At 23.8% G+C, this 14,224-nt stretch overlaps 1 protein-coding gene across 1 annotated transcript; it reads left to right on the plus strand.

Moving 5' to 3' along the window:
* The first annotated feature begins 1,524 nt into the window (after positions 1-1,524).
* On the plus strand, positions 1,525-7,302 carry LOC145835980 (dual specificity protein phosphatase 21-like). The gene is made up of 3 exons (XM_082943753.1): positions 1,525-1,688; positions 2,169-2,341; positions 6,439-7,302. The coding sequence occupies exons 1-3, from the start codon at positions 1,536-1,538 to the stop codon at positions 6,635-6,637; spliced, it is 525 nt and encodes a 174-aa protein (XP_082799879.1). The 5' UTR covers positions 1,525-1,535; the 3' UTR covers positions 6,638-7,302.
* Positions 7,303-14,224: the final 6,922 nt, after the last annotated feature.

A 14,224-nucleotide genomic window follows, 5' to 3' on the forward strand; every position in this document is an offset into this window, starting at 1 on the left:
TTTTGATTTAGTCTGCCACAACATCTTGAATCCTGGAAAAACCTGGAGTTTGGCAATTTAGGCTAAAAAAAAAGGAATTTTAGAAGTTTTGAAAACAAACTGGAAATTTAAACAATTTTTACATTTTAAGTAGTGAAATTTAGAATTTACCTCAGAAATCTAACATATAAATAAAAATTTTTTGTCATCATCAAATATTTTTATTATAAAGCTATTCAGTAAAGCTTTAAAGTATCTTTAGGTATCTTTTCAATGTTGTTGTACTATTTTACACAGTTTTAAACTTAATTTTAAACTAAAAAGTAGACCTAAAAATAAGTAGTTCATAAAACCTGGAAGAAATTCAGAACACCTGGAAGAAATTTCTCAAAAACCAGTGGCAATCCTGTATATTTTGAAGCTTCTGAAAAAATAGCAATATTTTTTTTAATAAGCCTTCCTGTAGCAGCAATTACTTGCTTAATTTGTCCACCAAAACTCTCAAGCGCTGCAAGCAAATTCTTCTGTTTTTTTAGTTTAAGTTTTAACAAAAGACCTTTTTAAAGACAGTTGTGTGTTGTTAAAACAACCTTAGTTTCAAACATGGAGTAAAACTGAAGTCCATTGTGTTAAGAATTTGCAATGAAGGAGGCCATGGTCATTGAAGATTGTCTCTACACCAAGTTTGAGTTGTGTTTAAAATGTAATTTCCATTTTAAACTTGTATTAAATTTCATGCAAGGGAATGACTAAAATGTCAAAGATTTACATATTTATGTCTACTTTGAGTCAGAGAACTTCACCCTGTTTCAATAGATTCAGAAAAAATTTAGAGATATTTAATACTGCATCCTAAACCATGACAGATGCTAGCTTCTGGTTTCAAAAAATGTTTAAATATATTCAGAAAAGTCCTATGTGTGTTGTTCAAAAGTTTTTTGTTTTGTGAATTGAACACATTGAATACTTTTAGTCTGAAAAAGCAATTTTTCCTTCTGTGTGCAATATTTTAGAAAGTTTTGAAGAAGACTAGCTCTTTTTTTGTGGAAGGGTGCACAAAATTTTTTTTAAAGTAGAAAGATTAAGATAAGTTTTTACAGTTATCCTCATTAATTTTTGATTAGTTTCTAAAACATAAAACCTTTTTCTTAATGAATACTTGGGGCCTTACCTTATCTCAAACAACTTAAGTGTTAATTCTGTACTAATAATGAATTAAAAATAATCTTTTTAGTTTAAGGTTATTATGTTTTTACAAAAATTCGTTTTATAGTGTTTTGCAAAAAAATATAAATTTTCAGATAAAAGTAAGTAACACTCAAGGTGAATTTTTTCTTTAAACATTTTATTATAAACTAAGTTTAGTTTTAAGTCACTAAGACTAAATATTTTGACTAATAGAGTGGTAACCCTGTGTATTAGGTTACTAAGTATACTTAAATGTAAAATATATGAAGTATATTTATAATGATTATCAAAATTATTTTCATGTAAAAAATCAGTAAATTCGAATTTTAAAATAATTTGTTTAAAGTATGTCATAATTTAAATTAAAAATGATACGTGGAATAGCAGAAGTGACTCCATACTTGTATTTAAGCAGTGCAAATTCAGCATGCAATCAGCGAGAAGTTGAAAGAAAAGACATCTCGTTTATTGTCAATGCAACAAAAAATATTGGAAAACAAAGATTTCAAGGTGTTCAAGTGGTAAGTTTACTATTTTTACTCATATATATTTATTTTAATCAAGTATAAACATCAAAAAAAGAATTTAATTTAACAAATATAATAGTTTTTTTCTATAGTCATTTTTTATTTAAACAAAAAAAAATGTATTGTATAAACTCTGTATATTTTTAATCATTTCCTAAGATCTGCTAAATGAATTTATAAAACAGAGTGTACCAATAATTTTTAAAAGTAATTAGTTTATAAGCATTTAGATATAGTAAATGAAAAATTATAGTTCTTTAAATCTTTTTTTTTTTGGATGACCTAATGCACAAAAAAAATTGTTACTTAAGTTGTTATCTTTAATTAAAGTGACTGCTAACCTAAATCATTATCTTTGATTTCAAAGTTATATATAAAAAAACTCATTATTTTAGAGTTGATGTTTCACAATTTATATGTTTAAAGTTTTGCCTTAGCTAAATAGATTTTTTTAATGTTTTATCAATTACAAAGGTGAGAATACCAGTGAATGATGAACCGGGGGTAAATTTGTACTCATATTTTGATTTTGTGGCAGACCTTATATACGAAAATACCTTGAAGCATATAAAAACATTAGTTCATTGTAAAGCTGGTGTTAGTAGATCAGCTTCTCTTTGCATTGCATACCTCATCAAGTATCACAGGTACCGTTTGTTGTTTCGATGAATGTTTTGTTTGTATGTAAACTATTTTATTTTTAATTATCACAAACGCTTAGCATTTTGTTAAGTCACTTACTTTTAATTATTTTTTTAATGAAGTTCATCTTGAAACTAGTTTATAGATTTCTTTTGAAATGTCAAAGGTTTTTATTCATTTTTCTGTTTCATTAGAAAAGCTTCTTGATGTATGATCTATTATTCCAACAAGGTTATGAAGCTATTATTAGATTATTTATTTATGAATTTTTTAACACCTTTTTTGTTTATTTAATAAGAAAACTAACATAACTGAACACAGTTTTTTATATATTTTATTTTATTTGTGCATTGGGTTAGTTTATTAAAATTATATTATTTTACACAAACTGTGTACCTAATTTTATTGTATAAAAAGGTTATTTAGAATACAAAATCTAACAACTTATACTTTTATGCTTTAGTATTTTTTATTGTTTTATTTAATTTTTATTATAACATCAAAGTGTTGCATTACTTTGTTTATACTACATTTCTCTATTTATTATAAATTATTATAAGAAAAAAATACCTTTATACTTTTTAATGAAAATGAAGGTTTTTTAAAATATAATAATAAATGTTTATTGTTTATAACATATGTTATATTTATTGCTGATAAATAACTTTATTCTATTTCTATTAGAAAAATAATCACTAAGTTAGATTGAAAACATGTGAAAATATCTTAGTTAAAAAAAATTTTTATATGCCTTTTTACCTAATGTTTTTTTAACAGATCAACTGTTTATAAGTATATACTCGTTTTTACCTTTGGTCTAGTTCAAATTAAAGGTTTTTTCAAATGCATACTAGTTGATAACTTTAAAAATGTCAATTACGCATTAGTTTAGTTTTAAGTAGAAATTTAAATGAGTGTGTGCAAATATTTTACGTAGTTTTTCACTTTGCTAATATTCTATGTTTGTTCTATAACTTGTTCTATAATATGTTTGTTCTATAACTTGAAGTTAATATGCTAATATACTTATTTAAGTGTTTCATGACTTTTTAATGCAAACTTAGTTTCGGTCAAAGACCTCGTCAGTGCTTATATAAAAGATTATATTCAAATAAAATTGAGTTTGCATTAAAAAGTGTTGTAAAAATTAAATAAATATATTATTTTTCCTCTATAAGTTGAGATGTTTTCATTTGTTTTCGAAAAATAAAAATATATAATAGTGTTAACATACTAATTTTAGTTTATGGCTTAAGGCCATTAAATTACATAAACAGTTTTAAGTTTGTCCGATTTACGTTTATACTTTATCAAAATTAGTAAAGTAATTTACCTTTTGAAAATAAGTTAGTTGTTTTGCTTTTATTATTTTTCAGTAGCATAGCAATGTATAGTGAGACAGTTGACTTTTAACTTTGATTAAGTTTTTGTTGAAAACAATATTGTAGATATGAATGTAATAAAAACAATAGTCAGGGTTGCCACTCGGTCAGGAAAAGTCAGGAAATCAGGAAAAGTCAGGAAAAATTTTAAAAAGTTACAAAAGTCAGGAAAAGTCAGGAAAAAATGGGGGGTTTTGAAAAAAAGTCAGGAAAAGTCAGGAAATTTGATAAAATTAAAAGAAAAGTCAGATTTTGTCAGTTTAAATTTATAAAACTCCTTGTTTTCAAAAGCCTTCAAATGGTAAAAATAAATTAAAAGTCCTAGAAAGTCAGAAAAAAATTCCAAAATTTTTGCAGAAATTTACAAAAATATTTAATTTTATTTCCAACAAAAGCCTTCATCTGGTATAGCCTTCATATTGTATATAGCCTTCATCTGGTAATTTAATTTAATTTCTGAAAATTTATAGTAAAATATCCTTTATAAAACTGCAGAAATTTTCTATTTTCATATTGAACAAGTACCCTACTTGAACAAGCAGATTTTGTATGCTTTTTGGTATTGATGATCTGTAGCAAGGACACTTCCATGGTGAAACTGTGATATATACACAAAAGTTAATCTAGCATAATTTTAGAATCAAAGTGTTTTTTGTTTAAGTAAATAATTGAGTTCTTTATAACTAAGCAGTTAGTTTAGTATTTTATGTAACAAAAAAATATGTATACTTTACCTCTTTATAATTTTTTTTAAAGTTGTTTAAATTTATAAAATAAGTTATAAGAGAGGTATATGCCAAGATTAAGTTTACTTATTATTTGTATTTTTTTTAGAGTAACTTAAGTTTTTAAAGTAAATATTATGTAGAGTATATTTGTACGTTACAAATTTTATACTAAATGATAAAAGAAATATTTTATACAACAGATATATAGTTTACTTTTTTATGTCTTGTTTTTACAGTTGATTAAGTATATTCTTTTTTAATTGATTTTTAATTTAAAGATTTCATATTAAATAGTTTGGGTAGTGTTTTATTAAACTAAGTGAACAATTTATATAAGTAAAACATGTTTTAAGTAAACACTTTTTATTGTTAGATATTTTTAACTTCTAGGTTATTTTACAACTTATATGCTAAGTCTGACTAAAGTTTACTTTTTTAGTTAGATAAATAGCTTATTACTGGTAAAGAGTAAATTTATTTTTCGTATTAAGGTGTTAGATTAGAATTATTTGTACAGAAAACTATTACTTAATGTATTGGGTTTTCAAACTTAGACTAACCATTGTTATTCTTATCAGATCAGTATTTAATCGTTTTTTTTTTAATTTTAATTATGCCATATTTTAAGAATTCTTATATGAAAGTTCCTAATATGTCGTTTGTTTATCTAGATACATTTATGCTAGGAAATGCTAAAATTTTTTCAGACAAGCTGTGTTTATAAGGTAATAATACAATGCTGATATAGCTGTTTTTTACAAACATCAATCATACACAGATGGTTTAAGTGATCTACTGGAAGTTTGATGATAGAATTCAGCAAAAAACTGTTGTTTTTAACCTGTATTAAAATTAGATTGAAAGCTTTATATAGTTTTAAGTGTTAGGTTATGTATTTTAAAATAAGTTTAATTTAAGAGTTTGATTTAGAAAAGTCAGGAAGATTTTGGTAAAAAGTCAGGAAAAAGTCAGGAAAAGTCAGGAAATTTTTCTCAGCATGATCAGTGGCAACCATGAATAGTACTGTCATCTTCTGGACTGTTTTTACATGATTGAAAAATCCGTTTGTTTACTATCGGTTGCAAAACGTTTAGAATTCTTATTAATATGGTTAATTGTAAGCTATCTCTTTTAATATATACTTCTAAATACGCTTTACCATAACAGTTTATATCTTTTGGATCTTCTAGTAGTTTTTTGTTTAAAAGTTTTTTCTGTGATATGGCCAAAATAAATTTTTAAACTTTATTAAATAATAGAGTTTTTTTATTTGAGTTTACACCTTCGTAATATTTATTTATCTATTACCTAAAATTTTTATTTTTTTGACTTATAATGTTTTTTGAAATATAAAACTTAAAAATATTAAGTTTTTAGAATTTAATTTCTCATGTATCCTTTAATAAAACTTCTTGTGATTTTAGATACTTGTAGAGATCTGTTTTAAAACTCGTAAAATTATTAGACTTTTACAGTGTTTCAAGAAAACCTGGAATTTGACAATTTAGGTTAAAAAACCTGAAAAAACCAGAATTTTGAGTTTACGAATTTTGAACCAAAATCACTAAAAAACCTGAAACTTTAAACAACTTTTACATGTGAAATAGTAAAAATTTTATTTGATCTAAAAAATCTATCATATGTATATTTTTGTTTTCATCATTTAGAATTTTGTTTATTGAAAACACATTTAAAGAAGCCTTACGATATCTATTCAATTTTGTTTTATTATTTAACACAGTTTTTTACCTTAAACATAATTTTGAAATAAAAATAGACCCTAAAAGTGTAATTTTAAAAACTTGAAGTAATTTTTTAAACGTGGGGGAATTTAAAAAAAAATGGAATTTCTGCTTTTATAATATTATGTTTTTACCTGTGTAAATGTGTGAAAACACATTATTTTCTACTTTCTAAAGCTGATGAAATGAAAGTTAAAAGTTAAATTATTTATTTAAAATTATTAAATTACAATACTTATACTAACAACAGGATGACTTTAAAGGATGCACATGACTATGTAAAAAGACGGCGGCCAATTATCAGACCAAACACTTCATTTTGGAGGCAACTGATAGATTACGAGTATTCATTATTACGTCATAACACAGTTGAAATGCGGATGTCGCCAGTTGGTGAAGTTCCCGATTTGTACTATAACCAAGTTAAAGATCTTTGTTTTGTTAGGTAGAAATAAAAATCTTTATAACTATATTTAATAGTTGTGTCTGCTGATAAGTTTATTTGAACTAGGTCGCTAATTCCTTTTTTTAGTATACAGATGAAATTATTTTTGGTAATTATACAAAGCATTATAAAATAATTTTCTTGTTACAACTTGAATGTTTAGTTTAGTTAGCTCAAAGTATGCTTTTAGAAAGTTTATTTATATAATTAATCTGAATATAAACTTTATAGAACAAATATTTAAAGAACAGGATGAAAAACTAAAACCTTTAGTAACCTAAGTGTTGATACACTTTATATTTAACTAATATATTATTTCTCAGTGAACTTTGTTTTTAACTGACATAATTTTGTTGTTTTAGTGTAGTTCTTTATTGACAAATTGAAAATAAAATCGTTTGTAAATTTCAGTATGAGAAAACTTCAACCAAGTTTTGGACCAACTATTTGTTATAAAAGTAAGTATACAATTTTTATCTGACAGTACTAAATTTTCTTCTGTTAAGTTTAACTAAACCTAAAAAAACGTTTTGCTTTATACTCCATAAACAATGTTTTTTTAATTCTGAATACTATTTACCTACCTTAAGCCATAGCCCGTTTTATTGTGTGTTTGAAAAACTTTATACCACTGTGCTTATAATTTTAATTTGTTTTTTTAAACAAAAATTGAACAAATTGCTTGGTGTGTTTTATTAAAATATACATTTAGTATGTTTAATGTTGTTTGTTATTCAAATACTTGTTAAATATCATATGAAAAATGCTCTGTGCTCTGATTTAGTTTTATAACTTGAAAAAAAAAAAAAAAAACGACAAGCTTTGACAACTAATTATCAAAAGCTTTCTATTAAATTGTAAATTATTTCAAGGTATAACTAATATTTTTTTAGTATTGTTTAAAACTTGTTTACGAATATTTTGTACTTACTTAAACTTCATGTAAAACTTGAGAATATAACAACCGATCCCAAAAATAAACATTATAACAAAGGATACAATTTAGAAAAATAAACATTAGAATTTTTCTTATTGTCACAGAAACATATATAAGCAAATATTGTTTTTTTAATAAAGGTGAACAGACCCCTTTCAAATGATGAAAGTTGTAATGATTTCTGCATTAAATATAATTTTTTATTCTACTTAAAAAAATTTTTGATACTTAACTTTTATTCATCAGTTTAATATTTTTTAATATTAAGGTATACTCTTTATTTAAGTTGTTTAAAAAAAAACGGTTATGTCTACTTAATTTCAAGTTGTAATATAAAATATAAACAACAATTCTTAAACTTAGCTTTAAAAGTTTGTTTAAGTTAACTTTTTTTTAACGAGTATTTAAAGTAATTTTAATTTTCAACATAGTTATTGGTTAGAATTAGTTCTCCTTAAAAGTTTTTATTTGCATTAGAAATTATATTAAAGTTAGTTTAGTAATTGTTTTTTTCCTGCATAAGAAATAATTTCAAGATTCTCTTAATAATAAAATTAATACATTTTTAATAAAATTATTAAATACCGCATAGTTGTTTCAATAAAAGTAAACACAAGTTTTTGTGAATAAAAGTATTTATATTATTAAAGACGATGATACATTTTACAACATGTATTATTGTGATGATACAATGAAACAAAAAATAGTGTTAAAAATTAAATCGATAAGTATAGTTACTTATTAATTTTTGGTATTTTAAAAACAGAAAAAAAGTATATTGAATAAGTTCAGGGTTCGAATTTACAAAAAAGGTCATTGTGTTATTTTTGTTTATGTGAAAAATTTTACACATTTGCCTAAACTTTCAAAAAGATAATTCATCAAATCAACTTTAATTAAATTATATAACAAAGTTTTAAAAGTTTATTTGTATTTTTAATTACATAGTTATTTTCCTTAACTAAAAAAGAATGCTCAATTTACTGGAATGTAAAGAGTTTAATATTTTAATTTGCTCGAAAAGGTCGCAACTTTTTGCCACCGAAACCGGTCGTGAGTAAAATACTTAATTTGCAAAACTCTATTTTTAATTACACTAATTTTAGAAAATACTTGGTATGTTAGCAAACTATTAACTTTTTAAGTTTATTTTTTATAAATTATGCATTTTTCAGGGTTTTATCTATTGAATTTAAAAATATAGTTAATGACTAATGTAGTCTTAAAATTCTATTTAGATTTAAGACACTAAAAATAACTACCACTTAAGTATTTTGATGCATAATTATTTTTTCCCTTTAAATTAAACTGTTTATATACTTTAATCATACTTGATATACGTCAGAAGTAGAAATACACTAATTGTAGCTGTTTACTGTGTTTTATTTTTGTTGTACTGTATATTATCAAAAGCTTGTAGTAGCTCAATATTATCCTAAAAAGTTAAAAGAAAATTTCAAAACGAAATGTTTTCTGGCAACTCTAGTTCCCATTAAACTGGAAGGTTTTAGAAAAATACTTTCAAAAAATTAAATTTCTGGAAACATTGGATAAATAAAGTTGAAAAAATTACAAGCCAACCCGTTTTTATTAATTTTTTTAGGATATTTTAGAAACTCCGCCTTATATAAAGTTATTGTGCAAAATTTCGATTAAATATTATAAAAGATAGAAAGTAATCCTTAAATTATTTATTAATTGGTATTAAATAGGAGCTTTACATAATAAACTCTTAAAATAAAACTGTATTGTAGTTGAAGGCATTAAATAAAATCCGTTATAGAATTGATAGAAAATTGCTTCAGCATACAAAAAGTTTTACAAAAACCAGATTTAGTTTCTAATTAAGTTATTCTAATTAATTTAAACATTAAAATGTGATTTTTATAAGATAAGTTTAGAACTTTACAGAATTAATTCACTTTTTATTAGTTTATTGAGCGACAAAACATACGTTCAAAATGTTAGGTCCTAGAACCTGTTGCACGAAGAACCTTTCGGTTATCGAGTCGCACACCTATTGGAAATCTTTTAACGTTTTTTCAAGGACAATTGTAGGTGTTTTTATTGTCAATAATAACTTTTATTATAATTATTGTTAATACTATTAATATTGTTAATATCAAATATTTCTTACTAGTAGCTTTAGAATAAGAAAATCAAAACGCATATTTTAATAAACTGTATACATTTTGAGCTTCTCTCATCAGTAGATTACAAAGCTAATATTCAAACTTATAAGTAATCAAAAGAGTAATGAAAAAAACAAAAGTACAAATAACAATTAAAAGTAATTAAGTTTACTCGCAAATAGTTTACCTAATGTAAAAATACACATCATTACAATGATTATTACACGACTAATAAAACATTAAGTATTATGAAAAATAAAAACAACACAATAAAAATGTTGTTTTTAACATAAAACAGTTTTTTTTCTTTATAATAATACAAAAATCTTCTAGTTAAAATAAATCAAAAATATTATTACAAGTTTTAATTGTTTAAATCTATTTAAATTGTAACCATTTGCACACGTTGAAATTTACTAAAATTTTTCAATAACAAATTAAACAATGTTTAATAAAACATTGACAAACGTTTTATTAAACTTTTATCGGTATGATATCCTTATCTCTTGGATAGAAAAATTTCTCTATGATCTGTGAGACATGCTTTTTTGTCTTTTCCTTAGTTGTATTTCGTCAATGCGTTATAGCTTGCTTCACAAAAGCAGCCAAATTTACAAACTATCATACTTTTTTATGGAGACTACATATTTACCACATGGTGTTATTAGTGGTTTTGACGTAAAAATAATCGTTGGGTTAATTGCATAATAACTCATTCTTGCCAATTGTTTTACTTTCTTCTCAAAAATGTATAAACTTTTATTTAAATTTTAATGAGACAGTTTTAGATTCAGAGTTTATAGTTTATACTATTAGAGTTAAGTTTATAAGTCCTATACTTTTATAATCTTTATTTTCAGTTTTAATAATTTTAAAACTGGAAACTAAAATAGTTTAATAATCTTTTAAATGTTTGATTATATTTATTTAGGAAATACTTTTTGTAAATTTTTATAAAGAAATAAACATATTACAAAAACAATTTACTATTTGTAGGCTTTTTTTGTTCCTTATATTATATCTTTTTACGTTTAAATTTCAAAATTTAGAAAATAGATTCATTGAAAAAATGTATTAGTGATAAACTTTTTAATACTATTTAGAAAAACCAATGTACTAAAATTTAATTTAGAATGATTAACTTTAAACTTTTATTATTACAACTAAATATTAAACCATTAAAACTATTATATGTTTTATTGTATATTTAAATTTTTGAAAAGCACATGTTTTAAATAGATAATAATTGACGTAAAGTTTTTTATCAAGATGTTTTTTTATCAAATTTGAATAAGAAAATATTAATTCAGTGTTTAGGATAAACTTCAATGAAAACTTTGAATAAGCAAACACTTTTATAGATGATTAAAATTTAAGGAAATACTACTTTTAACTAAATTAAGTCTAAACAATTATGGATGGAAAAACAAAACTTTCAGTCTGACTCTCTACGTTTTTACCATCAGGTATAACATTTGGTTAATAGTTATTTATATTAAATTTCTTTAACTAAAACGAACCTAATAAAACTAATAAATACCAGTTTGTTTACTTTTTCAATTATAATACTATTTACTAATTTTAAGTCATATTTTTAGTACAAATTGTAACGCCTATGTGTGTGTATTTTACCAATATAAGAATTATTTTAAGTATGTACTAATAAAAACAATAATTATTAAAATAATCTATGTAAACTTGAGCTTATCTCTAGGTAAATGTGAGTCCAGGCTTAAGCTCTGTTTTACTTTCCTTGATGCTTTCTTTGATTGTCTTTAAACTGTAAATAAAATTATTTAATTTAAAAATTGACTTCTGTTTTTATTTTTTTAACTGAATGTGCAATAGTTATATATTGTATGTTTTTAATAATTTTAAATAAAATTTTAAAAACACAGTTCATTTCTACGGCAACCAAAGTTATAAAGAACGAGGGGTAGGTATAATTAAATAAGAATAAAAATTTGAGCTAAAGTTTTATTAAAACTAAACTTGAAAAAGTAATTAGGAAGTTTGGAACTTATATTTCATTTTCATCTCAATCTTACTAAAGTGTTTTTTTATTGTTTATACAATTATTAGTGTGATAATTAAAAAATAGTCATTAAAATTTTCTTAATTATTTTCAACTAATGTAAGTATAACTTATGTATACTTTTATACTGTAAGTACACTTCTTTTTTATAATTTGTTTTCTTTTTTGAGGGTTAAACCTTCAAATCTTAAATTAATTTTTATTGAATCGTAATAGTTTTTATAAGCATGTGGCGTACGACTCGATAAGTGAAAGGTTCCTTTGTACACCTGTTCCTTATTCCAATCAATTCAAACGCTTTTCTTAAATTGTTCAATAAACAAAACCTTATAACTAAGACATATTTTATTTTTAAGTTGAGTATCTTGCTTTTAAATCTAAAGTGTCTTGGTAACGAAATGTTCATTTAGTAAAAATAAGTTTAGAAACTTAACTTAGGTTAATCCAAGTAATGTAACTAAGTCATTAATATACTTAAAGGTTATTAATATGTTTTGAATTAACAAAAGTTATATAACATGTTGTAAATGTAAAAAGTTACCGACTGTACACATTACAGTTTCATTGTTGTAATTAAAAACCAGCCTTACAGTTTCAGTTGAACCAAATTTAATAATTCAGATTTTTAACAATTAAAAAAAAGTCTCAAAAGTTATTAAAAAAGCCAAATACTGTAACTTGTAAGAAGTTGAGTTGAGTGTAACTCTTTTTTTGTTTGGATACAAGTCCGATATTTCTACTGTATATATGGTTTAAGTATCATTTTTTAACAGTAAGTATATTAAAAATTTCTATACTTATTTCTAATAAAAACAAACATTGCTAAATTTATACATTATTTTTAGACACTTATCACCAGAAACTTAAATAGAATTAAATTAGTATTAATGTTATTTAAAATCTTTAATATTTTAAGACTACCAACTAAGTTAGTTGTAGCTTAATGATTCAAAAAAAAAATTACTATGTAAAAGTATTAGTCTGCATTTCAACTGACTATACAAATAAATTTAAAGTTCGTTGTAAAACAAACTGCAGCAAATTATAAATTGATTTTTTTTAGTTTTGTGATCTGGTTTATACAATATATGTACACAATGTTGATCCTGAAGATTAAGATTATGATAATCACATGCAGATTAGATTTCACTTAAATTAAGAATTGGTTTCTTGCAATAAAAATATTAATGTTATTTTTAAGGAGCAACAAAACGTTTTACTTAATAAATATTAAATTTCAGCTGTTATACGCTAACTCTTTAATCCACTCAAATTTATCTTTAAAGATTTATATAACTAGTTTGGCGGCAAGTGATGGCAGCATTAGTATGAAATTACCTACAGAGTTTAGCTAAGTTCCTTTATCATAACTCTAACGGTAAAGTGCAAACGAAAACCCGTAAACTAGTTAAAAGACATAGTATTTTGAAAAAATTTAGTAAAAGTTAACTAAGTTTGGACTGATAATTATTTATTTATTTTGTAATGAATAAAAACAATAAGAAAAAAATCAGCACTAAGATAAAATTCATAGAAAAATAGTTTGTTAATACATTTTTTAAAAAATAGTTAACAATTTGTTTATTGCAAGCTTCAAAGTTATATTAACTACAGACTTAAAATGAACTTAAATAACATTAGTAGAACTTAATGTTATATGTATTTTATTGAACGATAAAAAAGTACGCTCAAATTATTTGGTCCTAGGACCTGGTGCACGAAAAAACCTTTCGGTTATCGGGTCGCACACCACGGATACCTTTTAATGTCTTGTCCATGACAAATAATAAACTTCAACACACGACCAACAAAAACAGAATCCAAAACGGTTTAGTTTCTATTAGGACTTATTAGTTAGACATAGTTGCGAGAAATGCGGAATACCATCAACAAGTTTTTTTTTTTTGTTTACATGTCATCCATCGGTTTCGATCTTGCAACGTTTAATTCGGAGTATTTTCAAAACCATTGTTAGGACCCCTACACCGTTAAGCTACACACTTTATTATATAATAAATTGTGTTTTAAAAATAAGTACTGTGTTTTGCAGCCAGCAAGAAACAAAGCTGTCTGAAGATAAAATAGTAGTTAAAGAAAAGATGCATACTACCGATTCACTTTAAACTCAAGATGGAGGCTAAATTTTTTAAGGAAACGCTTTTTAAACGTATTTGGGACGCTTTTTTTGTGAAATCATTTTTAAGAATAACTAATGAAATAAAATATTAAAACTACATACCTCAAGAAAGACTTTATTTATATACTAATAAAGACTTCTCCTACAAATTAATGACCGGTTACAACACTAAATGCTGCATGTCTCAAAAATAATGTTTATCTAGTTGCCTTTTGTCTAGCACAAAGGGTAAGTACCTAACAAACAAATGTTTTTAATTTATAAATCTTAGTAAATAGTCAATATGAAAATACTATAAAATAATGATATTTTTTTTATTATTTTGTAGTTTTAAAATGGGATTAACATGA

Source organism: Thalia democratica, chromosome 5 (assembly GCF_965202585.1).
Source record: "Thalia democratica chromosome 5, ktThaDemo2.hap1.1, whole genome shotgun sequence".
NCBI lineage: Eukaryota > Metazoa > Chordata > Thaliacea > Salpida > Salpidae > Thalia > Thalia democratica.